Source organism: Stenella coeruleoalba (genome assembly GCF_951394435.1).
Source record: "Stenella coeruleoalba genome assembly, chromosome: 19".
Classification (NCBI taxonomy): Eukaryota; Metazoa; Chordata; class Mammalia; order Artiodactyla; family Delphinidae; genus Stenella; species Stenella coeruleoalba.
Genome location: NC_137165.1, coordinates 7,135,864 through 7,161,520, shown reverse-complemented (window position 1 = coordinate 7,161,520; position 25,657 = coordinate 7,135,864). Strand labels below are relative to the sequence as shown.

The 25,657-nt window shown below is 43.6% G+C and overlaps 2 protein-coding genes across 15 annotated transcripts in view; one reads left to right on the top strand and one right to left on the bottom strand.

Moving 5' to 3' along the window:
• LOC307177111 (uncharacterized protein) overlaps window positions 1–25,657 on the top strand; it is a 319,987-nt gene that overhangs the window by 204,594 nt on the left and 89,736 nt on the right. The window lies entirely within an intron of this gene.
• LOC307177114 (myosin-2) overlaps window positions 12,727–25,657 on the bottom strand; it is a 27,924-nt gene continuing 14,993 nt past the window's right edge. Inside the window, exons 22-40 of the mRNA XM_079903922.1 lie at window positions 24,723–24,978; window positions 22,910–23,152; window positions 22,402–22,578; window positions 22,174–22,319; window positions 22,000–22,090; window positions 21,525–21,914; window positions 20,252–20,378; window positions 19,440–19,558; window positions 19,102–19,298; window positions 18,201–18,384; window positions 17,954–18,119; window positions 17,727–17,851; window positions 17,251–17,559; window positions 16,960–17,163; window positions 16,506–16,631; window positions 16,245–16,415; window positions 16,057–16,161; window positions 15,842–15,937; window positions 12,727–13,987 (exon numbers count right to left, since the gene is read on the bottom strand). Of these exons, the coding sequence (XP_079760048.1) occupies window positions 13,835–13,987; window positions 15,842–15,937; window positions 16,057–16,161; window positions 16,245–16,415; window positions 16,506–16,631; window positions 16,960–17,163; window positions 17,251–17,559; window positions 17,727–17,851; window positions 17,954–18,119; window positions 18,201–18,384; window positions 19,102–19,298; window positions 19,440–19,558; window positions 20,252–20,378; window positions 21,525–21,914; window positions 22,000–22,090; window positions 22,174–22,319; window positions 22,402–22,578; window positions 22,910–23,152; window positions 24,723–24,978 (3,385 nt within the window). The 3' untranslated portion in view covers window positions 12,727–13,834. The remainder of the gene's footprint in view (window positions 13,988–15,841; window positions 15,938–16,056; window positions 16,162–16,244; window positions 16,416–16,505; window positions 16,632–16,959; window positions 17,164–17,250; window positions 17,560–17,726; window positions 17,852–17,953; window positions 18,120–18,200; window positions 18,385–19,101; window positions 19,299–19,439; window positions 19,559–20,251; window positions 20,379–21,524; window positions 21,915–21,999; window positions 22,091–22,173; window positions 22,320–22,401; window positions 22,579–22,909; window positions 23,153–24,722; window positions 24,979–25,657) is intronic.

The following is a 25,657-nucleotide window of genomic DNA, read 5'->3' as shown; positions in this document are numbered from 1 at the left end:
TTTGCTCACAGCTCCAGCTTCGGTCTTGGCTGTCACCTTCCCTCCTTCTCTACTCTGCACGGTTGCTTTCACAAAGGACTCCTTAGGGTCTACCACGAAGATTGAGGACTTGGCATCAAAAGGCCTATTCTGGGCCTCCATGCGCTCCTTTTCAGGCATTCGGAGGTAAGGAACAGCCTCCCCCAAAATGGCCATCTCAGCGTCGGAACTCATGGCTGTGGGTTATTGATGGCAGCCAAATCAGAGACACTGCCTGGCAGAGGAAGTAAAGATATTATAGAAAATCAGCAACTGGGCCATTCGATTCACGTTAAAAAAACCACGACATTATTCCTTGGCAAGTTGAGCACTAGCATCTTTTTGGGTATGGTCAACTCCCTGGCTTGGCTGGAGGTGAAATGTCAGTCTCCGTGTTCTGTGCCAGTGGTGATAGATACTTATTCTTGCATTTGGAAAGAGACAGTTGTTTCTGGCTCATCTACTGTATGATATTGTAGCTCCTTTCTCTGTTTCGTTTGCATATTAATCTTAAGAAGCCTCCTATCATCAGCTTATACAGAACACCATGCTAAGATGACTGCAGGATTTCTCCAGCTCTTTCACTTGTAGTTCTTATCTTCCGGTGGGATTATAAGCACCTTGCAGACAGGGAGTGTTTTCCTTCTACGGCACCCTTCACACCTCTTAGAACACATGTTGGGTGTGGGGAAGGACCAAAGTTGGCTTTATAAATTAAAACATCAATAGAAATATGTTGCTAAAGTTATAGGAACTATTTAGTACCTGGTGAAAACCTTTTCATTATAGATTTGGGATTTACAAGGACTACCTAATAAAGGAAAGCAGAAATGTGAGGAGCCTTGTTTTGCATTGTTTAGTTAAAAATATCCTATTCTACATCAACTTCTCTTGTTCCTGTGTCATAAGTTTGACAAACTCAGTTTCTTCACCTGTCTTTAGTATTTCTCAAAGGCATTATAAAATGTTATTACCTATGTTTTCTTGCTTTATTACTAGTATTCTCATAAAAATTTCAGAAAACTTTTTCTTTTCAAGATCTGTCTCCTGCCACTTTAACATTCATCAATCCTGTGCATAATGGTCATATATAACCTATTTTATAATAAAGATCTTTTTTTAACATCTCTATTGGAGTATAATTGCTTTACAATGGTGTGTTAGTTTCTGCTGTATAACAAAATCAATCAGCTATACATATACATATATCCCCGTATCCCCTCCCTCTTGCATCTCCCTCCCACCTTCCCTATCCCACCCCTCTAGGTGGTCACAAAGCACCGAGCTGATCTCCCTGTGCTATGCGGCTGCTTCCCACCAGCTATCTATTTTACCTTTGGTAGTGTATATATGTCCATGCCACTCTCTCACTTCGTCCCAGCTTACCCTTCCCCCTCCCCGTGTCCTCAAGTCCATTCTCTACATCTGCATCTTTATTCCTGTCCTGCCCCTAGGTTCTTCAGAACCATTGTATTTTTGTTTTTTTACATTCCATATATGTGTGTTAGCATACGGTATTTGTTTTCCCCTTTCTGACTGACTTCACTCTGTATGACAAACTCTAGGTCCATCCACCTCACTACAAATAACTCAATTTCGTTTCTTTTTATGGCTGAGTAATATTCCATTGTATATATGTACCACATCTTCTATATCCATTCATCTGTTGATGGACACTTAGGTTGCTTCCATGTCCTGGCTATTGTAAATAGTGCTGCAATGAACATTGTGGTACATGACTCTTTTTGAATTATGGTTTTCTTAGGGTATATGCTCAGTAGTGGGATTGCTGGGTCATATGGTAGTTCTATATTTAGTTTTTTAAGGAACCTACATACTGTTAAAAAAGATATCTTTTCCAGGAAAACTCAAAAGCACTTGGGTTATCTTCTCAACATTTTTCTATTCAAACTACAGTGATTTGGATAGCATAATTAAAATCCTTTATCTTGCTAAAAATGCTCACATTTTTCATATTATATTTTTTAAAATGTCCATTTTACAGAGTGTGAAACAATATGCAGTTTTCAGCCACTTTTCCAAGGCAAGGATTCAATCCATTCTATTAATCCATTTAGACAGCATCTCAAGGTTTTTTATATTATATACAGTGGTGAGTAAAAGCTGTGTATAGGAAATTTATTGATTTGGCCAAAAAGTTTGTTCAGGCTTTTCCATTAAGATGTTACGGGGGCTTCCCTGGTGGCGCTGTGGTTGAGAATCTGTCTGCCAGTGCAGGGGACACGGGTTCGAGCCCTGGTCTGGGAAGATCCTACATGCCGCAGAGCAACTGGGCCAGTGAGCCACAACTACTGAGCCTGTGCGTCTGGAGCCTGTGCTCCACAACAAGAGAGGCTGCGATAGTGAGAGGCCCGCACGCCGCGATGAAGAGTGGCCCTCGCTTGCCGCAACTAGAGAAAGCCCTCACACAGAAACGAAGACCCAACACAGCCAAAAATAAATAAATTAAAAAAAGATGTTACGGAAAAAAACCCGAACGAACTTTTTGGCCAACCCATACATTTTCTCCGTAAATGAACAGTAACACTGTGAAATGTTGTATTGCATGTTGTAATTCAATTATTTAAAATACAGTCTGCAATGCTGGAAATGGAAAAAATTATATCTAAAAACTCCTAAAGATTCTGAGAAAGCATTTCATTTATTTCAAAAGATATAAATTAATGAGAACCAGTTTCTAAAGTCTCCGTCAGAGTTTTTCAAGGGAAGCATGAACAGCCCTGAAATTGAAATGCTTTTATTTTATAACCTCCACCCCTGCCCCCGCCCCCGACCACTCTCCAAGCCACTGCAGATTTCTTGCTCCCTGCGAGGAATGAGAAAAATCAGTATCTTACCTTAGAGGTGCAACCTTGAAGTGGGTCAGAACTGTAAGAAAAAGAGCAAATTTCTTCTCATTAAATGCTAACAATTCCCAATAATAGCATGAAGGATTCTGAATTAAGCAGGAAATGACTGGGAACAGCAAAACATCTAATTAAAATTGCCACGTAGTAAGTTGGTAATTCCCTGGAAGGGCTGCCATGGGCAGTGCGGGCCAGGATGTGTGGCATGCGTGCAGGCAGCCAGGCATCCCTGTTGGCCCTTCAGACAGAGCCCTGTCCTCACACACACTTACCTTGAAGCTTTATGAGGAAAGACAAATCATACTCATTCCAAGGGTACTTTTACAGGGTCAGATATGGAAAACACGTAGCTTCCTCCCCTTTCTTAAATCATATTTGGCAAAACCTGTTTTTGGCGATGAAGGTCTCCCAAGTATAATTCCCCTCATATTAAAGATGTTTGGATATAAATAGAAATATTTCTTCTCACATTGGGTTGAGTGTATAAATCAATCTACTATAAATAATTTGAGTTGTTGGCAACCTGGAAGTGACTGCCTTTGGAATAATGTAAGGTGGTGTTTCAAAACCAGCTGTGATCTGTATTCCCTGAACTTCGCTGCCTGCTGCTCTTGTGTTTCGCTGAATTGCCCATGTGTAGTCTTTTCAACTGCCCACACAACTGCAGATATTATACTAGGGAAGAAAGTTTCTGTTCTTTACCAGAGAGTCAGAGAAAGATTGTTCATTTCTCCCAAGAAACCATGATTTTTCCCCCCCATTCATTGTACTTTTTCAAGGATGCTTGGAAATTTAATTTTAAAACTTGCTTCATGAAGAGCAGCTAAAGATAGACAGCTTCTTTGTTTCCTTCAGTCAGTCGCCTCTGATTCATTGTCAGATCATTCCAGGGCTTCGCCAAGCTGGGTGGTCCTGCTTCTTGCACTTTTGTTTTTTAAATGTAAGTTGCTTGTGAAATCTCTTTTCCTCTGTGAAACTCAACATAGGAACAAACTAGAAAACAGGGTATTTCTCTGTCTAATTATGCAGCATCTGTGACTTCTCCATCAGTTATCCATGGTATACATTTCACATTTTGCTTGTAAACAATACCTGCACGTTATTTTCTATTCTGATGTTTAATTTAAAAAAATATTTGTTTTATCGTCTCTGTGGTCTTGCATCTCTTGTGTCAGCATTGTCTATCTGGGACTGAGACAAAATTTGCTTAATATACCCTGTATTACAACCATTCATGTATTATTGTACTTATATTTCAGTTGATTTAATGGAAAGAGGCTGCCTTCTGAAAGCAGATATCTGGAGACACTGTTTGTAATGGTCACAGGATTTATTGCTGTAAGGGACTATCTAATCCATATTTCTCATTTCACTAATAAAGTAACTGAGATTCAAAGAACAGAAGAGAGTTCACAAATCACACAGCAGTGTAGACCTTGGTCGCCTGATTTGCAGTGCAGTGTGCTTGCTGGTAACACTCCTGCACCTCAGTAGGTTAAAGCTATTGTTAGACCTGCGCGGTCTCCTAGGAGTTTCGACTCGCCCAGGAAACAACAAGAGTCGGAAGTCGATGCAAAACGCAAGAGGTTTATTGAAGGCCGGTGCACCGGGGTTCCTTGGTCCTCACGCAGGAGGTCGAAGAAGGAACCCCTTTTGGGCGCGAATATGTCAGTTTTATAGGTTCCCACTTCCCCGTATGTAAATTATAGATTTGGTTGTGTTCTCCTGCTGATTGGTCCCGGCTTAGGCTCGGACCAGAGAGGGAACTTATCCCCAGCTGTCTGATTGGTCTTTGACAGACACCTATTTTGTTTATCTCCCTCCTTCTCCCCAGCTGCCTGATTGGTCTTTGACAGACACCTTTTTTACATTTTGTTATCTCCCTCCTTCTCGGAAGGGGGCCGGACATCCTGGAAATTCACCCATTGTCTAAGAAGCCCCTATTGTCTGGAGAGTTCTTAATCATTAGCTGGAACAATGTCCCTCGAGTCCCACATTCCCCCCTTTTTCTTGTGACTATTGATTCCAATCATGGAATCTCAACCTTCTGTTCGTAAACTTTGGTACTGTTGTCTTAACATTAGAACTTGTACAGTACTGATACGTTCTCTAATAAATGCTATCAAGCGATTTAGAACACATGGTCCAAAAGTTAAAATCAACAATAAAACAATAAGAGGTCCCAACAGAGTAGAGATTAAGGTGGTAAACCAGGGGGACTTATCAAACCATGATTGAAACCATCCTTTTTCGTTCTCTCTCTCCCTTTGCCTTTTATCTAAGCGTTCCCTTAGTTTATCCATGGTTTTGGTAATGGTTCCTGAATGATCAATATAAAAGCAACATTCTTCTTTTAGAGCGGCGCATAATCCCCCTTCCTTAAGAAACAGCAAATCTAGGCTGCAACACCATTTCTGAAAGTGAGGTGAGTGATTCCTTTAGTTGAGTTATGGAACTTTCTAATGCTCGAAGGTCGATGTCTACAGCCTGTCTTAAACTTGCATAATACTGGGGTTGTTGTATGAGGGCTGTGTTTCCTGTTCCTATCCCGGCAGATATTCCTAGTCAGTCAGTAAAGGCAGTAAAACCAAAATTATAAGTCTTAGGTTCGTAGAAGCTTGAGTTTGAGCGGGTTGTCGGTTCTTTGGGCCCGCCATCCTGATGATGCCGTCGCTGGTGCAGCCTTCACATGTGAAGCATGGATCCAGGCAGCGATGCCGTCCACTTTTATGGCCGTTGGGGTGGTGAGGAGGACGGTGTATGGTCCTTTCCATCGAGGTTTCAACATCTGGGTTCGATGCCGATGGACGTATACGGAGTCTCCGACTTGGAAAGGATGAGTTTCTCCCGGTGTTCCCGGTTGGTAGGCCTTGGCGAGTTGGGACCATATTTCTTTCTGGACCAATTGGAGTCCCAGTAGCCTAGCATATAAGTCAGTGTTATTTTGACAATCAGGTTTTATTTCTTTTCCTAAAGTGAGGAGGGGAGGCGGGGCACCATATAATATTTCAAAAGGAGTAAGATGGTATCGGGAAGGTGTATTTCTAACCCGGAATAGGGCCAAAGGAAGGAGCACCGTCCAATCGGTACCGCCAGTCTCCAAGGACAATTTAGTTAGGGTCTCTTTTAGAGTCCTATTCATTCTTTCTACCTGACCTAAACTTTGGGGTCTATAGGCACAATGTAATTTCCAATCAGTCCCCAAATATCTGGCCACATCCTGACTTACCTGGGCGACGAAGGCTGGACCATTATCAGACCCTATTACCTTTGATGCTCCAAATCGAGGAAAAATTTCTTCTAAAATCTTCTTGGCTACTACAGCAGCTGTTTCTTTTTTTTGTTGGGAAAGCCTCTATCCATCCTGAAAAAGTGTCTACAAAAACTAAAAGGTATTTATTACCGTTCCTTCCAGGACGCACTTCGGTAAAGTCCACTTCCCAGTAAGTTCCTGGGCGGTCCCCCCTGAGTCTCTTTCCAGTTTCAAGTTTCCCTTTGTGAGCATTTACCTGTTGACATGGGACGCATTCCTGCACAATTTGTTCAGCTAATTTTGTCATTCCAGGGGTTTCGTACCTGGCTTTTTGTAACAAGGCTACCATCTTTTTAGTCCCCAAATGTGTCCATCTGTGCATCTGTTGTAACATGGATTCTGCTTGCTGAGGGGACAAAGTTCCTTTTGTTGTGGCCGGGATGATTTCTTCATCGCGGCCTGGTTTTTCAGGAACTTTATCTGACAGTCCTAAAATGACTTCTCCCGATGCTATTTCTCAGGCCACTTGGTCAGCCATATTATTTCCCCTAATTATTGGGGCATTTCCTTTTTGATGTCCAGGGCAGTGGATGATACTGACTTTAGTAGGAAGCATGAGTGCAGTCAACAAAGCCACGATTTCGTCTTTGTTTTTAATTTCTTTGCCACCTGAAGTTAGTAGCCCTCTCTGTTGGTAAATGGCACCGTGGATATGAGCGGTAGCAAACGCATATCTACTGTCTGTGTAGATGTTTACTTTTTTATTCTCTGCCATCTCTAATGCCCTCGTCAGGGCAATTAATTCAGCTCGTTGGGCTGAGGTCCCTTGTGGTAGTGCCGCTGCCCATATGACTTGTTTTCCGTCTACCACGGCTGCCCCAGTTCGACGCTTACCTTCCTCCAGGAAACTGCTCCCATCCGTGAACCAGGTGAAATCAGCATCAGGGAGGGGCAGGTCCATCAGATCCGGCCTACTGCCGTGTGCTGCGGCTAGTACTTCCTGACAATCATGTATGATGGTGGAGCCTTCCAAGTCAGGATCAGGTAGCAAGGTGGCTGGATTGAGTCCTGTGGCTGGAGCAAACTTGATGCGATCTGAGTTTAGCAACAGGGTTCGGTAATGGGTCATCCTGGCATTAGTTAGCCACCTATCCGGTGGTTGACGGACTACATTTTCCAGGGCATGAGGAGCTGTTATCGTTAGATTTTGTCCTAAAGTTACTTTGTCAGCATCTTTGACTAGAACGGCCACTGCAGCGATTATCTTTAAACAGGTGGGCCATCCTGATGCCACAGGGTCCAATTTTTTTGACAAATAAGCAACTGGGCGATTCCAGGGACCCAATTTCTGAGTCAATACTCCTTTTGCAATGCCCTTATTTTCGGCCACATATAAATGAAAAGGTTTGGTTACATCTGGCAGTCCTAGGGCTGGAGCTGAAAGTAAAGCTCGTTTGATTTGGTCAAAAGCCCGTTGTTCCTTATCGCCCCAAACGAAAGGAGTGCTGTTTTTGGTTAGGCGGTACAATGGGGCTGCCAGCTCAGCAAACCCTGGAATCCATAGTCTACAGAATCCGGCCGTCCCCAAAAATTCTCTAACCTGCCTGGCGTTTTTGGGAGCCGGAATTTGGGCCACCGTATCCTTTCTGCTCTCCGTGAGCCATCTTTGCCCCCCTTTTAATAGATACCCCAGGTAACTGACCTGTTGTTGGCATATTTGTGCTTTCTTGGCTGAGGCTCTATATCCCAGGGTTCCAAGTTCCGTTAACAGTTTTTCAGTACCCTTGATACAATCTTCTTGGGTCTCAGCAGCTAATAAAATATCATCAACGTATTGGAGTAATGTTACCTGGGGATTTGATTCTCTATATAATGCCAAATCCTGATGGAGGGCTTCATCAAAGATGGTCGGGGAGTTCTTAAATCCCTGAGGTAGCCGTGTCCATGTCAGCTGACCAGACATTCCCGATGTTGGATCTTTCCATTCGAAGGCAAAGTAGGGTTGGCTCAGGGGAGAGAGTCTTAAACAGAAAAAAGCATCTTTAAGGTCCAAAACAGTATACCACGTATGTTGAGGTGGAAGAGTGCTCAGGAGGTTGTAAGGGTTTGGAACTGTGGGGTGGAGGTCTGCCACCCGTTTGTTTACCTCTCGTAGATCCTGCACCGGCCGATAATCATTTGTTCCTGGTTTCTTTACCGGCAGGAGAGGGGTGTTCCATGCTGATTGACATCTTATTAAGATGCCCAAGTCTAGTAGCCTCTGTATATGGGGACGGATACCGTCTTTGGCTTCTCTACTCATGGGGTATTGACGGACCGTTATTGGGGTGGCAGTTGCCTTGAGTTCCACTAGCACCGGGGGCCGATTTTTGGCCATCCCCATTCCGGCAGTTTCTGCCCAGGCTTGAGGGAACCGAGTTACCCAATCAGTAACATTAACTCGTGAGGATGAAGGCTGCTCGTATAATTTATATTCATCTTCTAATTTCATAGTCAATATTTGAAGTAACCTTCCCTTATTATCAGTTATGGTGGGACCTTCTGGCTGAAAGTGGATTTGAGCCCCTACTTTGGAGAGTAAATCTCTTCCCAGCAAAGGATAGGGGCATTCCGGAATAATCAAAAATGAATGGGTTACTCGTCCAATCCCAAGATCTACTGTCCTTCGTGTGGTCCATGAATATTGTTTATTCCCAGTGGCTCCTTGTACCCATGACCTTTTAGCTGAGATAGGACCTTTTGAGTGGAGAAGGACGGAGTGCTGGGCTCCGGTATCTACCAAAAATTGAACAGGTTCCCCCTCCACTTTAAGAGTTACCCGGGGCTCGGGGAGAGGGTTCGAGCCCTGACTTTCCTAGTCTTCTTCTTCCAATGTTAAGATTTTGTTTTTGGTTGGCCTTCCTCCATTCTTTTCCTTAGGGCATTCTCTCGCCCAATGTCCTTTTTCTTTACAGTAGGCACATTGGTCCTTGTCTAATGGCCGCCTTCTGTCTGCCGTTTGCCCTTCCTGCCTATTTCTATCCCCTATATTTCTTCCTCCAACCACAGTGGCCAGTATCTTACTTAAATTTCTCTCCTGTCTCTTATCCCGTCTTATTTCACGGGCTTCCTGCTCTTTCTGCTTTCTTTCTTCCTTCTCTTCCTCTGTTTCTCTTTTGTTACATACTTTATCTGCCTCTTTTACTAACTCCTGAAGCGAAAATCCCTGCAAGCCATCTAGCCTCTGTAATTTCTTCTTAATATCAGGGGCCGCTTGATCTATGAAAGCCATTGCTATAGTAGCCCTATGTCCCTCCGAAGTTGGATCATAAGGGGTAAAGCGTCTAAAGGCTTCCATTAAACGTTCCAGGAACACAGTTGGCGATTCCTGGGGCCCCTGAGTTACTTCCCTTACCTTAGCCAAATTAGTGGGCTGTCTGGCCGCTCCATGGAGACCCGTCACCAGAGCCTGGCGATACATTTTCAGGCGCTCCCTACCTTCCGGGGCATTGAAATCCCAGTTTGGCCTGACGAGTGGGAAACCAGCATCAATCTCGTTAGGCAGCTGGGTAGGTTGCCCATTGGCGCCTAATACATTTTTTTCTGGCTTCTAAAAGAACCCGTTGCCTCTCCTCAGTCGTTAGGAGAGTCTGGAGCAGCTGCTGACAATCATCCCATGTGGGCTGGTGGGAGAAAACGAGATTCTATTAAAGCGGTAAGGGCCTGTGGATTTTCGGAAAAAGTTGGGTTATGCATTTTTCAATTATAAAGATCTGCAGAGGAAAAGGGCCAATATTGGAGAGGTCTATTCCCTTGGCCATCGGGGGGGCCATATTCTCTAAGAGGTAGGGCAGTGGAGTCCGGGGAGATTGCCCTCCGGCTCCTAGTGCCCACTGAGGGACCCCTTTCTTCTTCCATCATGGATGGTTCCCTTAGTGCCGAGGGCAGTGGAGCTGGGGGTCCTCTAGGTGGTAGGGGATTCGGGGCGGGAGGATAAGGGGGTGGGGAATCCAAAAGAAGCAAATCGGACTGCGGGTCAGGATAAATCGCCTTCGGTAGATCCGGGGCGTCGGGTAGCTTCTCCGTGTTGGGGTTTTTCTTTAAGGCTAATATCTCCGACGCTGCTGATGTATGCGCGGATGTACCTGTTGAGGAAACAAAGGGCCGGACCCACGGAGGTGGGGAGAGAATTAAATCTTCCCAGACCAAGACATATGGTACTTGGTCTGGATGTCCGTGGGGATCTATATTAAATATCTTAGACTTCAGCAGCTTAATCTTGTCTAATAAAAAGGATCCTTCGGGGGGCCATCCTATCTGAAATGTTGGCCATTCAGAGGCACACAAAGTCTGCCACTTTCCTTTCTTTACCTCTACCGAAAAATTATGGGCTCTGGCCCGAACTTCGGTCCAATAGCTTAGGGTAAGGGAAAGAGGAGTCGTCATAGTTTGTCCCATTGTCGTCCGTCAGAGAAGAAGAATAGACCACAATACAGAAACAGTTAAAACTCCACGAAACACATATACGTATGGGCCACCGCGAGCTCGCTTCAAAACCGAAACTTCTTCAGATGGTAGTTACCACCAAGGGAACTGCCGAAACCGAGTGAAGGGGAGACAGAGTTTGCCTCTCCTTCCAGATGAGCCACCAGGGCGTCCCCTAGGGCTCATGGACGCCGGCTATTAGCACGTCTGCCTAGCCAGAGGTCCGATACAGATTCCATAATAAGCCGATTCTTACGGCTTTCCTCCGATAATGGCCCACAAAGAACAAGGGACAAACAGACAATCAAGCTCGAGCTTACCTGGTACCTCCAACTCCCGATGTTCTTGTGGTCCGGGGCGAGTGGAATCCCGGACGAGCCCCCAAATGTTAGACCTGCGCGGTCTCCTAGGAGTTTCGACTCGCCCAGGAAACAACAAGAGTCGGAAGTCGATGCAAAACGCAAGAGGTTTATTGAAGGCCGGTGCACCGGGGTTCCTTGGTCCTCACGCAGGAGGTCGAAGAAGGAACCCCTTTTGGGCGCGAATATGTCAGTTTTATAGGTTCCCACTTCCCCGTATGTAAATTATAGATTTGGTTGTGTTCTCCTGCTGATTGGTCCCGGCTTAGGCTCGGACCAGAGAGGGAACTTATCCCCAGCTGTCTGATTGGTCTTTGACAGACACCTATTTTGTTTATCTCCCTCCTTCTCCCCAGCTGCCTGATTGGTCTTTGACAGACACCTATTTTGTTTATCTCCCTCCTTCTCCCCAGCTGCCTGATTGGTCTTTGACAGACACCTTTTTTACATTTTGTTATCTCCCTCCTTCTCGGAAGGGGGCCGGACATCCTGGAAATTCACCCATTGTCTAAGAAGCCCCTATTGTCTGGAGAGTTCTTAATCATTAGCTGGAACAATGTCCCTCGAGTCCCACACTATCAGGAAGGGTCTTCCAGGAAACATGCGTCTGAGAGGGGCTTTCCTAGCCAACTCTTAACCTGCTTTGTGACCACAGGTACATCATTTTATTTTCTTAGACACTTTCTTTATCAGGCATCTGCAAAATGTCACAGTGTTCTCAGAAAGAGAGAACATTTTAATAATGCTCTCACTAGGATTTGATGGGAATTTTAAGACAGCCTTTTGACTGCTCTGGATAGATTCTCCAATAAGTAGAGAATAGATGTTGGTTTTGGTTATTACTGCCAAGTTCTGAGGCACTTAAGCATTTACAGGTGACATGGGAACGCAGTGAAGGGGGCCAGTGCAGCGAGGAGCAATTCCAGTCCCTTCCTAAGGCCAATGTGAATCCAAATTATCTGTGAACCTACTTCCACACATCTAATTAAGTCATTCTCTTGTAGGGCCATTTAAACCAACATGCTCTTGCTTTCTATTCAGAAGGGAAGTCACCATTCAGTTTTTCCTTTACGCTGTCCAGGAAGGCTATACTTTTGGCTATGCATCGCCACTAAATCCAGCTTAAAAAATCTTGATTCTCAGGCTTCCCTGGTGGCGCAGTGGTTAAGAATCCGCCTGCCAATGCAGGGGACACGGGTTCGGGCCCTGGTCCAGGAAGATCCCACATGCCGCGGAGCAACTCAGCCCGTGCACCACAACTGCTGAGACTGCGCTCTAGAGCCTGTGAGCCACAACTACTGAGCCCGTGTGCCACAGCTACTGAAGCCCACATGCCTAGAGCCTGTGCTTTGCAACAAGAGAAGCCACCATGATGAGAAGCCCATGCACTGCAACGAAGAGTAGCCCCCACTCGTTACAAGTAGAGAAAGCCTGCGTGCAGCAACGAAGACCCAACGCAGCCAAAAATAAATAAATAAAATAAAATTTTATTAAAAAAAAAATCTTGATTCTCTCAGGAAGCTCCTCTGAGTAACTCAGGTTGCTACCATAGCTAGGTTTTGCACCAAATTCATATCATACGTATCATTATGTGGGTTTAATATACATTTGAATAATTTATTTGGGGATCATATTTTATCGATACTTTTTTTTTTTTTTTTTTTTTTGCGGTATGTGGGCCTCTCACTGTTGTGGCCTCTCCCGTTGCGGAGCACAGGCTCCGGACGCGCAGGCTCAGCGGCCATGGCTCACGGGCCCAGCAGCTCCTCGAAATGTGGGATCTTCCCGGACCGGGGCACGAACCTGTGTCCCCTGCATCGGCAGGCGGACTCCCAACCACTGTGCCACCAGGGAAGCCCTATCGATACTTTTATTCATTTATTTTGGCTCTTTACCTGATTACAGGGGGCCACGAAGTCTGAAAACATACTTGCCTATTGATGATAATATATAGAATAATAGTTTCTTCGTCTCCAGACTTTATAGCCACTTTGTAGCTTTCATATGGAGAAAGGTCACATCTCACTGTTTCATGTGGTACCTATTATCCAGTGCATATACTATGAATATATTGTATATATTACATGTATTAATGATGAAAATCTTCCCGTGCTAATAATACTACATTGAATTTGTATTAGTTATTAAGCAACGAGAATTAATGATATACTTCAGGAGGCATCCCCTGTGTGAAAATGTAACTAGTGCCATCCTTTGTATAGACCTGGAAAATAGGTTCATGTTAGGGCAAGCAGGAGCTTTCTAAGATCCTACTATACCCCACTATTAGGGAAAGGTTAGAAATAAAAATAACTTCCGTATTTCTGTGCATCCGGACAGGCTTCCCTGATCAGTGACAACTTTATGGTCTTAAAGTATTACTATAGACCTAAAATAAAAGCAAGTACATAATTCCTTCTTAGTGGCAGGTCAGATGTGATTGTTTGATAGTCTTGTGATTATTCAAGGTTTTTTTTTGTTTTTTTTTGCGGTACGTGGGCCTCTCACTGTCGTGGCCTCTCCCGTTGTGGAGCACAGGCTCCGGACGCACAGGCTTAGCAGCCATGGCTCATGGGCCCAGCCGCTCAGCGACACGTGGGATCTTTCTGGACCGGGGCACGAACCCGTGTCCCCTGCATCGGCAGGCGGACCCTCAACCACTGTGCCACCAGGGAAGCCCTGATTATTCAAGTTTTGACATCGCTTCAGGAAGAGAGAGAGAAAAGACCAGTCTAAGGATATTGCTTGCACAGTGCCCTACGCTCTTTATTTCTTTTGCAGTAGGGCAGGATAGACAATAATTACAGAGAGAAATGACCAAAGACTTCACATTTTGTGCTTCTCTCCAGTCATTCCATAGCGTCAGGACATGATCACTCTTCACTTATGACTTTCGTGTGAACCTCCCGGCTCTTCACCCGCAGCTTGTTGACCTGGGACTCAGCAATGTCAGCTCTTTCCTCTGCCTCCTCCAGTTCATGCTGGAGCTTGCGGAATTTAGATAGGTTTGTATTGGATTGTTCCTCCTGAGAATAAAAATGGAATTGTGAGGCACCCATACCGGGCATCTTTCTAGACTCTGTAGGCCTAAGGGAAGAAAGGACTTGCCATCTGCAGAAAAGTTAAAATACCCAGTGGGAAACCTTATTGTCTTACCACCTTCTGAATTTTGCTTATCATTAAAATTAACTTTATGATTTATTTGGGGCTTCATGTCTCATAAATAATCGCAACTCTACTTTTGCAACCAAAAGGTGGGAAAAAAATATGTACTACAATTAGAGTAAGAAAAATATAAGAGCAGAGAAGAAGGCAAGGATAAAATCATGCTTGTTAATGCTTGCTGGAAGATGACTATTCTCTTGAATTAGATATTCTTTATCATTAGGATGAATTTCTTAATACCTTCTTTATATTGAAATAAATGTTGAATTTTATCATATATCATTTTGGCACATTTCAAAACAATCACTTTTTTTCTCCTACTTTGGATGTAATGATTCTATTGACAGACTCCTTAATATTAAGTAATCCTTACTTTGTAAGAATTAAGCCTATTTAATCACTGATGGACAGTCTCCTTAATATTTATTTATTTATTCTTATTTGGTTGCACCGGATCTTAGTTGCAGCAGGCGAGCTCCTTAGTTGTGGCATGTGAACTCTTAGTTGCGGCATGCATGTGGGATCTAGTTCCCTGACCAGGGATCGAACCCAGGCCCCCTGCATTGGGAGCACAGAGTCTTAACCAGTGGACTGCCAGAGAAGTCCCGACAGTCTCCTTAATAAAAGTAAGGGTTGCTATAACTATACTCATGAATAAAACTGCCTTTAGTATCTTCCCCCCTATTCTCTTTTGGACAGGTTTTGGTATGCAGGTTATGCAAGCTTCTTAAAATGATTTGGAAATCTTTTCATCTTTTCCCATGCTCTGGAATCAGGGATTATCTGTTCCTTGAAATTTTGAAAGACATATCTGGACCTGAGTCTAGTTTCAGAAGTATTTCTGAAATAACTTATTCAGCCAACTTAATAATTTATATTCTCTTATTTCCTTAAGATTTTAACTGTCTTAACAGATTTATATTTTACATTTAAAAATAACCTTTCTACCTGTATTGTTTGTCCCATTTCTCATTTGTAATGTTGTGAGTTTGTATTTTCTCTCACTTTTTCCTTGATTAATCTAGTTATAAGTGTATTTATTTTATTAATTCCCTAGATGTTAGTGAGATTATCAAATTAGAAAATAGAATACTCTAATTCATTAATTTCTACCTTTATCTTTATCAACACCTCTTACTTTTGTTATTTTATTATTATTTATGATTTCTTTATTGGACTGTCAGTTTTCTTCATTTTTTAAAATTCTTGATTCATAATGAAAGCATATAAAGCAATGAATTGTCCTTCAAGGACAGCTTTGGTTACATTCTAGACTTATAAATTCTAGACTTCTTCCTTGAAATTTTATTTACAGTTAGAAATCATTCAGTAATTATGTTTTTATTTAATTTAATCCAAACATTTTTTAGGAAAGTTAGTTTTTTAACATTTAAGTGCTTGGAAATTTTTGTTTATATGTTCTCATTACTTTACAACTTTATCACACTGTGGCTAGAGAATGTGGCCTGTATTATTTCTGCTTTGAAATTTTTTGATTCTTTGTGGATTGAATGTTAACTTTAAAAATCAATCTATTAATATTACAAATAGTAAGCAATGAGTTAAAAACATGCAAACGTTTTTAAGAAGTACACAGTCTTCTATGAAGCAAACAGCTTATTTACTACAAGAAGTAAATAGTAAATCTAATTATTTATCTATTAGTTTTTCTTAAGAGAGGACTTCTCCCTTCCCTCTGTCTTAAGGATACTTACAGCCTCCTCAGCTTGTCTCTTGTAAGATTTCACTTTTGCCTGAAGTTTATCTACCAAGTCCTGAAGCCTGAGTATATTTTTCCGATCTTCTTCCGTCTGAAAGATGATAAAAACCACAGGGCCTTACTTCAAAAGCACATGACTGTTGTATCATCTCATGTGAGTGTTTCCTGTATATGCAAGGAGTGTTTAGCTGATAAAAACGGTTGCTGTACCTGGTAGGTGAGTTCCTTCACTCTCCTCTCATGTTTGCGCAGGCCCTTGACAGCTTCCGCACTACGCTTTTGCTCACTCTCAACCTCTCCTTCCAGCTCACGCACCTGCGAATGAGTAGGCTCTTAAGAACTTTGATCCAGTAAGGCATTGGGAACAAATGGAAATAGATAGGTATTGAGAGACCCACCCTGGCCTCCAGCTTCTGGATCTGCTTCTTCCCGCCCTTCAGGGCCAGCTGCTCAGCCTCGTCCAGGCGGTGCTGCAGGTCCTTCACCGTCTGCTCCAGGTTCTTCTTCATCCGCTCCAGGTGGGCGCTGGTGTCCTGCTCCTTCTTCAGCTCCTCGGCCATCATGGCCGCCTAATTAGCAGTAAAATAAAACCAGTAGAGAGAGCTGAGACAGCCCATCAAGATTCTAACTTGACCACCCCCGTGTGGCCCTCTGCTCACGTCAGTGATGGCCTTCTTGGCCTTCTCTTCTGCATTGCGAGCTTCTTGGATAATGTCCTCCATCTCTCCCTGGATTTGGGAGATATCTGTCTCCAGCTTCTTTTTCGTGTTGATCAGGCTGGTGTTCTGGTTAAAATATCAAATTTAGAAATACTGAGTACATGAGAGCAAAATTACAATGTCCAATGTTCTAATGAACCCACAAACTAATTAATTAAGGTAACTAATTAGTATCCCTTCTTGTTCCATAAATTATCTGAGTTGACAATATACTTTCACAAGACAGTCAACTCTGAATGTCACAGTTCATATAAACAAAAATATTGTTAATCCAAAGATATTTTAAACTTTAACCTCCATAAAACATTATGAATACATTTTTAGATAGTACTAAGATTTGAGCAAGAATTTCATTTCCAGTCCACTGTATTTTTTACTTTTATGTTATACTCACCTGGGTGTGCAGGAGCTGGACGCGCTCGCTGGCATCCAGGAGCTCCTGCTCCGCCATCTTCCTGCTCCTCTCCGTCTGCTCCAGGGTGGCCCGCAGCTCTTCGATCTCGGCCTGCAGCAGGTTGGCTCTGCGCTCCACGATCGCCAGCTGCTCCTTCAGGTCCTCTTGGCCCCGGAGGGCATCATCCAGGTGGAGCTGGGTATCCTGTGGAATGAACGATCATTGAGACACCTTGTTCTCAGGGCTGCAGTCACCCCAACTGCCCTGGGACCATCTCCTGAGCCCATTTACCTTGAGGATGGCTTGGGTGTTCCTGTAGTTCTTCAGGGCCTCAGCAGCCGTGCGGTTGGCGTGGTTCAGCTGGATTTCCATTTCATTGAGGTCTCCCTCCATCTTCTTCTTGAGCCTGATGGCATCATTTCTGCTCCGGATCTCAGCATCCAGCGTGCTCTGCATGGACTCCACGACTCTAATGTGGTTCCTCTTCAGCTGGTCAATTTCCTCATCCTTTTCAGCAATTTTCCTGTCAATTTCAGACTTGACTTGGTTCAACTCCAGCTGGATGCGCAGGATCTTTCCCTCCTCGTGTTCAAGAGATGCCTTAATGACAGCAAGGGGTGACATTAGCAGGGAATGGAAGCATTCAGAAGTTTTTCTGCACGTGTTCCTCCCACTAATTTTGTGCTATTTCTTTTTCTGTTCAATATATGTGGCTAGTCCTAATTTTTTTTTTGAATCTGTTTACAATGCACATTTTTGACATGTACCTCTGCCTCTTCTAAAGCAGCCTGAATTTCAGACTTCTCTTGTTCCACTTGTTTCTTTATTTTCTCCAGTTCATGTATATGTTTCCCTCCTTCTGCAATCTGCTCAGTGAGGTCAGAAATCTCCTCTGTTGTTTGGGTAAAAGACAGGTAGAGGTTTGATGAGACAGAGGACATAAGAGGAAGGTTCCTCCAAGGCATGAAAATTATTGAAAGTGAAAGGGACTCACGTTGCAAGTTTTTGTTCTCTCGTTTCAAAGTTTCTAGCTGATCCAAGGACTCCTCGTAGGCGTTCTTCATCTTGAACAGCTCAGTGCCAAGAAAGCGGGCCTCCTTCTGAGCGGCCTCGAGCTCGACATGAGTTTCCTCATACTTCTGTTTCCATTCTGCTAGGACCTGAAACACCCACCAAGAGTGGTTACCTCCTGGAAAGGATAGAGGACAATGGTGGAAAGCAGAGACTGCTGTAGAAACTACCTTATCGAAGTTCCTTTGCTTTTTGTCCAGAGCTGCGCAGGCAGCGTTTGTCCTCTCCACATCAAGCATGAGGTCCTCGACCTCATTCTGTAACCGTTGCTTCGTCTTCTCAAGGGAAGCGCATTTGGCGTTCACGGCTTCTACATGTTCTTCAGCAGCCTGCAGCCGCTGGGCCAGCTTCTTCCTTGAAGATTATGTATGTTTGTAGAAAGAAGTGAACCAAACCAAGAATTATGAACTATTACCATGCTGAAAAGTATGGGGAACTTCATATTAAAAACATCCAATCATTCACTCAACAAATATTGATGAGCTTCTTTTATGAACCAGATGCTGAGTACACAGCAGTGAACAGGACAGAAAAGGTCCCTGCCTCGTGAAGCTTCCAAACAAGTGAGAAACAATAAGCAAGTGAGAAAATGCATAACAACATCTTGCAGATATAAGTGCAGTGAAGGAAAATAAAATGGAGTATGGCGTGGCCAACTATTCTAGATACTCAGGGAAGTCCTCTCCGAGGAGGTAACATTTGAGTCAAGATCTAAAAGAAGTCAGAGTGAGCCAGAGGGAGATCTGGGGGGAGAGTATTCCAGACACAGAGGGGCCAACAACTGCAAATACCTGAAGCAGCAATGAGCTTGGTGTGCTTGACAACCAGCAATAAGGCTGATTATCTGTATAATTACTTGTTATTCTTTGTTTCCTAGCCTAGAGTTGAGGCTAGGAGGGTAGTGATGGTGTTTGCTTTATTCATGTCTTATTCTCAGGGCCTGATAGTGCCTGGCAAGTAGGAACTAATTAATGAACGTTTATGGGCTAATTCACTGAATCTTCAAAGGTTGTGTCTTTCTGATTCAACATCCAGTGTTCTCTGCACATTCTCTCCTATCTGTGCACATACTTGGCCTCCTCCAGCTCCTCCGTGCGCTGGATGGCGTCCGTCTCGTATTTGGTCCTCCACTGGGCCACCTCACTGTTGGCCTTGGACAGCGCCCTCTGCATCTCGGCCTTGGCTTCCTGCTCCTCCTCATACTGTTCCCGCAGCAGGTCACAGTCGTGGCGGGAGGACTGCAGGGCGTGGGCCAGGGCGCTCTTGGCCTGTGGAGGTAGTTACACCTTCTTTTTACTGTACGTTTAATTGTTTAATTATTAAGTTTCAAAACCTTTTTAAAGTTGGTGTAATGGACTCCAGTTAGGGTCAGGTTAGGGGAAAAAAATGAGTCTTACAACGATAGTTACCTTTATCTCCTCTTCAAGTTGCCTCTTTAATTCCTCAGTCTGTTGAGTAAATGCTTGCTTGCCCCTTGATAGCTGAGACACCAAAGATTCTTTCTCATCTAGCTGACGTGAAAGCTCACCTGTAGGCAGAAGGAATGGCACCACTTTTTAAAGCAAAGGAAAAGTTTTGCAAAAGCCCATATTAGAAATAAGTTTAAACTCTCAGCACCGCCTTCCAGTTGAGTACCCAGGTGATTCAATTCTCTGTTGACACCTTCATGCTAGTGTCAGATTTCTCATCTTTATGGTGAAACTTACATATTAACCTGAATGAATAAGTACAGCTTAAATTCTCTTTGTTCTCTCCATAACTGATTCTTTCAGGGTTATATAATATCGTGCAAAACCTGTTGATAACTGTCAAAGACGGTAGCTAAAATGTCTAATTCTACATTGTCCCTGTTTCATAAGACATTTGAGGGACTGGGTTATCCGTTGCCCTATTCAGGAATTTGGTTCACTCTGATCTAGATAAAAAGAAGCTTAGTCTAAAACAGAAGCCCTGGACCCATGCTGGAGTGACTCCTGATACCAAGCATCCCCTCCATGTGACCAAATCCTCAAGGCCTTTGTGGAGCAGAGCTTGACCCAGTCCTGTGGAAGTCTTCATCTCCAGCACTGTCCCCAAGTGACCTTGCATGTAGGATGAGAGCCTGAGCTGTTTGGTGAATCACACATATTCTCAGTTGCTTTTATTAGGCTCTCACATCACGATATCAGTTGTTTTTGACCACATCATCTCCACTTTTAGGCCTCATAGAGGAGAGAGTTACCAGATTCTGTCTGCAGGCGTCCCCTCTGAGTTGTCAGGTCATTGATCAGCCGCTGTTGCTCTTCCTCCTTCGATTTCAGCTCGCTCACTTGGTCTTCCAGGGTGCGGCACATCTTCTCTAGATTTCCCTGCGAGAGAAAAAGTAGAAGAAGCAAATGAAGACATTTTAATAATATTTTGCTATTTCTTCTAAAACAGAAAAATATTTATTTTGACATATAAAATAAATTTTCTTATATGTAATACGATATATTAGAATTTTTTCTATATATTTTATGATTGCTGTCCTAAGTTGAAACTATACATTGGGGTTTTTAAAAAGCTAATTGTGAAGCTTTGTTCAGTATTCCAGGCATACCTCATTTTGCTGCTCTTCACAGATAGTGTGTTTTTTTTTTTGTTTTGTTTGTTTGTTTGTTTGTTTACAGATTGAAGGTTTGTGGCAACCCTGTGTCCAATAAGTCTGTCAGCGCCATTTTCCCAATAGCATTTGCCCACTTTGTGTCTCTGCATCACATTTTGGTAATTCTCACAATATTCAAACTTTTTCATTATTGTATTTGTTACAGTGATCTGTGATCAGTGATCTTTGATGTTACTACTATGACTCGTTGAAGGCTCAGATGATGGTTAGCACTTTTTTAGCAATAAAGTATTTTTAAATTAAGGGATGTATATATTTTTTAGACATAATGCTACTGCACACTTAATAGGCTACAGAATAGTGTAAACATAACTTTTATATGCACTGGGAAACCAAGACATTTGCATGACTTGCTTTATTTTGATAGTTGCTTTATTGTGGTGGTCTGAAACCAAACCCGCAGTATCTCTGAGGTATGCCTATAATAAAAAAATTAAAGATCATATACTAAATTTAAGATGTTTTGAGAATTGAATGGCACGTTTTCTAAAAGCATGTTTATAAATACTTGATTGTTTTTATGTACCGTGAAACTTTGCTTATTGGATAATTGAGAATTTTGGAGACCTGTGTTCTCCAGTTGGAGAAGAGAACACTCACAACCGATGCTCACTGCTGGTGCTGTCATTTGTTAGTAGTGTCATGGGGCCGATGCGCTTACTAACTTCTTTGAATATTAGTTTCTTCATATGATTAAGTGGAAATAATACAAATACTAACATCTTTCTTGCTTACCTCCTGGATTACTACAAAGAACAAACGACATGTTGTGTGTAAAGGGCCCTGTGCAAACTGTGACGTGCACATAAAGGGTCATTGTTGTTAATAACAATTTCTCAGACTGCGGTACCTTGGCTTTGGAGACAGTCTCCACGTTGCTAGCAAGGTCATCAATCTCCATCTTCATCTCACTCTTCTCCTTCTCCAGCTTCTGCTTGACCCTCTGCAGGTTGTCAATCTGCTCCCCCAGCTCGGCCACACTGTCCGCGTGCTTCTTCCTCAGCGTAGCCGCCGTGGCCTCGTGCTGCAGGGTGGCCTCCTCCAGGTCCCTGCGCATTTTCTGGAACTCGGCCTCCCGCTTCTTGTTCATCTCAATCTGGACCGAAGTGGCCCCGCCGGCCTCTTCCAGCCGCTCGCTGATCTCCTCCAGCTCCCGGGAGAGGTCCGAGCGCTGCTTCTCTGCTTTGGCGCGGGAGGCCCGCTCTGCCTCGATCTCCTCCTCCAGCTCCTCGATGCGGGCCTGGCAGTGGGGAAAAGCTCAATTTTAGCCTTTTTATGTCGTAACTGTGCCTCTTTGAGCCAGACTGATGGAAATATGAACTTACTTGCAGCTCTTTGATCTTCTTCTGCAGTTGAATGCCAAGTGCTTGTTCATCTTCAATCTTGCTTTGCAAATTGCTGATTTCAAACTCTTTCCTTTTTGCAGAGTAGCAGAGGATAACAGTTGAGTTCATATGCAACATTGGAAGCAAGTTCATAAGCAATTCTTTCATACTTACTTTTTGAACTTTTCATCAAGTTGTTGTTTTTCATTTTCAATGTCCATTATGGACTCTTGGGCCAACTTGAGGTCACCTTCAAGTTTCCTCTTAGCCCTTTCTAGGTCCATGCGAAGCTTCTTTTCTTGCTCCAAAGACCCTTCAAGCTAAATACAAATAATGTTGAGTCAAAAGGATTGCTTAGCTTCCTTTCAAAGAAAATAAGTTCCTTGCTAATCCTAGACTTACGTCATCCACTTGCTGCTCTAGCTTGGTTTTAGCTTTGGTCAGAGTGTTTACTTTGTCCTCTTCTGCCTGCAGGTCATCCAGGGTCTGCTGGTGGGCCTCCTGGAGGGCCTTCTTCTCCTTGGTCAGCTTTGCGATGTTTTCATCCAGACCTGCCATCTCTTCTGTGAGGTTTTTCACCTTAGGAAGTAAAAACACTTTGCATTACATATTACATTTTGGTGGCTTCAGTTTTATGCTTGTATTCCCTAATAATAATAAAAAAGTAGGGCTTCCCTGGTGGCGCAGTGGTTGAGAGTCCGCCTGCCGATGCAGGGGACGCGGGTTCGTGCCCCGGTCCGGGAGAATCCCGTGTGCCGCGGAGCGGCTGGGCCCGTGGGCCATGGCTGCTGAGCCTGCGCGTCCGGAGCCTGTGCTCCGCGGCGGGAGAGGCCACAACAGTGAGAGGCCCGCGTACCGCAAAAAAAAAAAAAAAAAAAAAAAGTAAACTTTCCTTGTATACGTTTCCTACCTTATTTTCTGTGGCATGTTTCTCCTTCTCAACCTTGGCCAGTGTCAGCTCAAGGTCATCTATGTCTTTCTTCAGTTCCGAACATTCGTCCTCCAGTTTCCTCTTCTTGGCCGTCAGCTCAGCATTGATCTCTTCCTCATCCTCAGCTCTCTCAGTCACCTCCTTGATTTTGGCCTCGAGCTGGATTTTGGTTTTGATCAGTTGGTCACATCTTTCCTCTGCATCAGCCAAGCCTTCAGCTTCCTTGAATTGGCAACAAAATCAAAATTGGGAAGTAAGAATGAAGTATTTCACAATGATAACAGTGTAAATCACCACTATTGGTTCTTTGGCTTAAACTTTTATGAACCACCTGCTGTGTGTGATGCAGGACGCTTCACATTGTGAGAAAAACAAAATGTATCAGATATTGTCCTGTTCCTTTAGAAGAGTATATTCTACAGTAGATTAGAAAACTTAACCCCAACAAGCTACCATTAATTCAGAAACCAATTAGTGACGTAAGAGATCAGAGAAGTTGTATCAGATATGGTTTCATGAATGAAGTGGCATTTGAGTTGGGCTTTGAGAATGGGTAGGATTTGGTCTTGTAGAGATGAATATATTGGGAGAAGGATCAGGGGGAGAGAAAGGGTTCCAGCGGGAGAAACTCTGGATGGAGCCGCCACTGGATTATTTCCCTTCGTAGTCTTGGCGGATGATCCTGGTTAAGATGCCCTAAATTCTATCTGAGGCATACAGTGATCAAGAAATTCCTAGCAACCTATGTTTCTACTTAAGAGGGTTGGGGGTGGACAGGAAATGAGAGAGAAATTGATAGATACATTCGTCAGTGAGCCTCCATACCAGTCTTTGAATACATAAAAGAATAAAATGTGCTGCACATAGCCAGGTAGTGAGTATAGTGGTGTAGGACGGAGTCTAAGTGATTATCTAGGGACAAGAGAAGAGAATTCAGGATAGATTTGAAAGGGGTGGGGACAGAAAAACAGCTCTTTTCCCTTCTGTAATCTAAAAGAAGGAATTATTACACTGCCCAAACTTGACAGAAGAGACCAATCTTAATCAGCAGGAAACACATACGATTTTGTGATGAGTAAATTATACCAGACCAATTCAGTTCACTCCAAATGAAAGACAGTCTCATAAATTACATTTCAGAGTTGATGGAAGCAATTCTAAAACACTTGGTTTGGGAGTAGCAGCAGGCTGGATGGAGGGAGAGAGTTGGGGGTAGGCAGAGCGAGTTAGGTACTGATGCAGCAACCCGGGTGTGATGTGCTACGGCACTGACTATGGAGACGGATTGGAAAGAGCAAATCTCAGTTTTGGAGATCAAAAACAATAATTCAATAAAAATTGATGTAGAATACTGTCATTTGTCAGCTATACAGCTGTGATTTAAGACCCATAGACATATAGACATCTAGAAGTTCAGGGAAGTTTCAGAGAAAACAAATCACTCTCTCCATGCTATCCTCTCCTTAATATTTTATTTGGGCTAGCTTCATGTTAAAATCACTTTCAAGGACTGTCTTCATAGGGAAAAGAAGTTGTAAACCCTGTAGTTTGATGAAATTGTACAGAATGGAAGAAAATGGTCAGTTCTAGCTCATTGCCCTGGTTCTGGTTTGGGGGCATTTATTGGGTGATGAAGGAATAAGGACTTCATTAGTACCATCAGAGTGCTTTAACCTTCTGCCTCCAGTGAGTGTCTCTCACACTGACTACCCAACTCCCTGCCTCTAGTTGTGGCTAGAGTCATAGCGCTTGCATCCTGATTAGCAGTGCACAGGATGATACCACTACTTACAGCCTGAACTTGGAGCTGCAAGTCATTTTTTTCTTTCAACAGTGACACCATCTTTTCTTCCAGTTCCTTCCTTTTTGCCTCTGACTTGGCAAGTTCTTCTTTAGTTCTCTCGAACTCTTCCTTCATGTTGGCCATCTCCTTCTCCGTCTCCGCACTCTTCAGCAGGGGCTTGATCTTGAAGAAGAGTTTCATCCAGGGCCAGTGCTTGACGTTCATGAAGGCTCGGATGTTGTACTGGATGCAGAAGAGAGACTCCCTGAAATTTAATTGATGCAAATTAGATATTGTGTGGATGATGAAATGAGATGAAATCTTGGCAGTGAGAGTTGGAGGTTCTGCCTTCCACCATGTTCCTCACCTACTTTCAAAAGCACAGATGAAAGAAATTATATTTGGGGATGGTGGTCAAGGACTCATTAATCATTCCTTTCTCTACGTTGGTGCTTCTCAAACTTTGGTGTGCATAAGAATCATTAACCTCTTTTTTTAAAAATTTATTTTATTTTTTTGGCTGTGTTGGGCCTTCATTGCTGCGTGTGGGCTTTCTCTAGTTGTGACAAGCAGGGGCTACTCTTCGTTGCGGCGCGCAGGCTTCTCATTGTGGTGGCTTCTCTTGTTGCGGAGCACAGGCTCTAGGTGCACAGGCTTCAGTAGTTGTGGCACGCAGGCTCAGTAGTTGTGGATCGCAGGCTCTAGAGCGCAGGCTTAGTAGTTGTGGTGTACGGGCTTAGTTGCTCCGTGGCATGTGGGATCTTCCCAGACCAGGGATCGAACCCGTGTCCCCTGCATTGGCAGGTGGATTCTTAACCACTGCGCCACCAGGGAAGTCCCTCATCTAGTGTCTTAATGATCTCATCTCATCAAATACTGGTTCCTGGACCCTTTCCCCAGAGATTCAGATTCTGCAGATATGAGGTGGGGTCTAAAATTTGCAT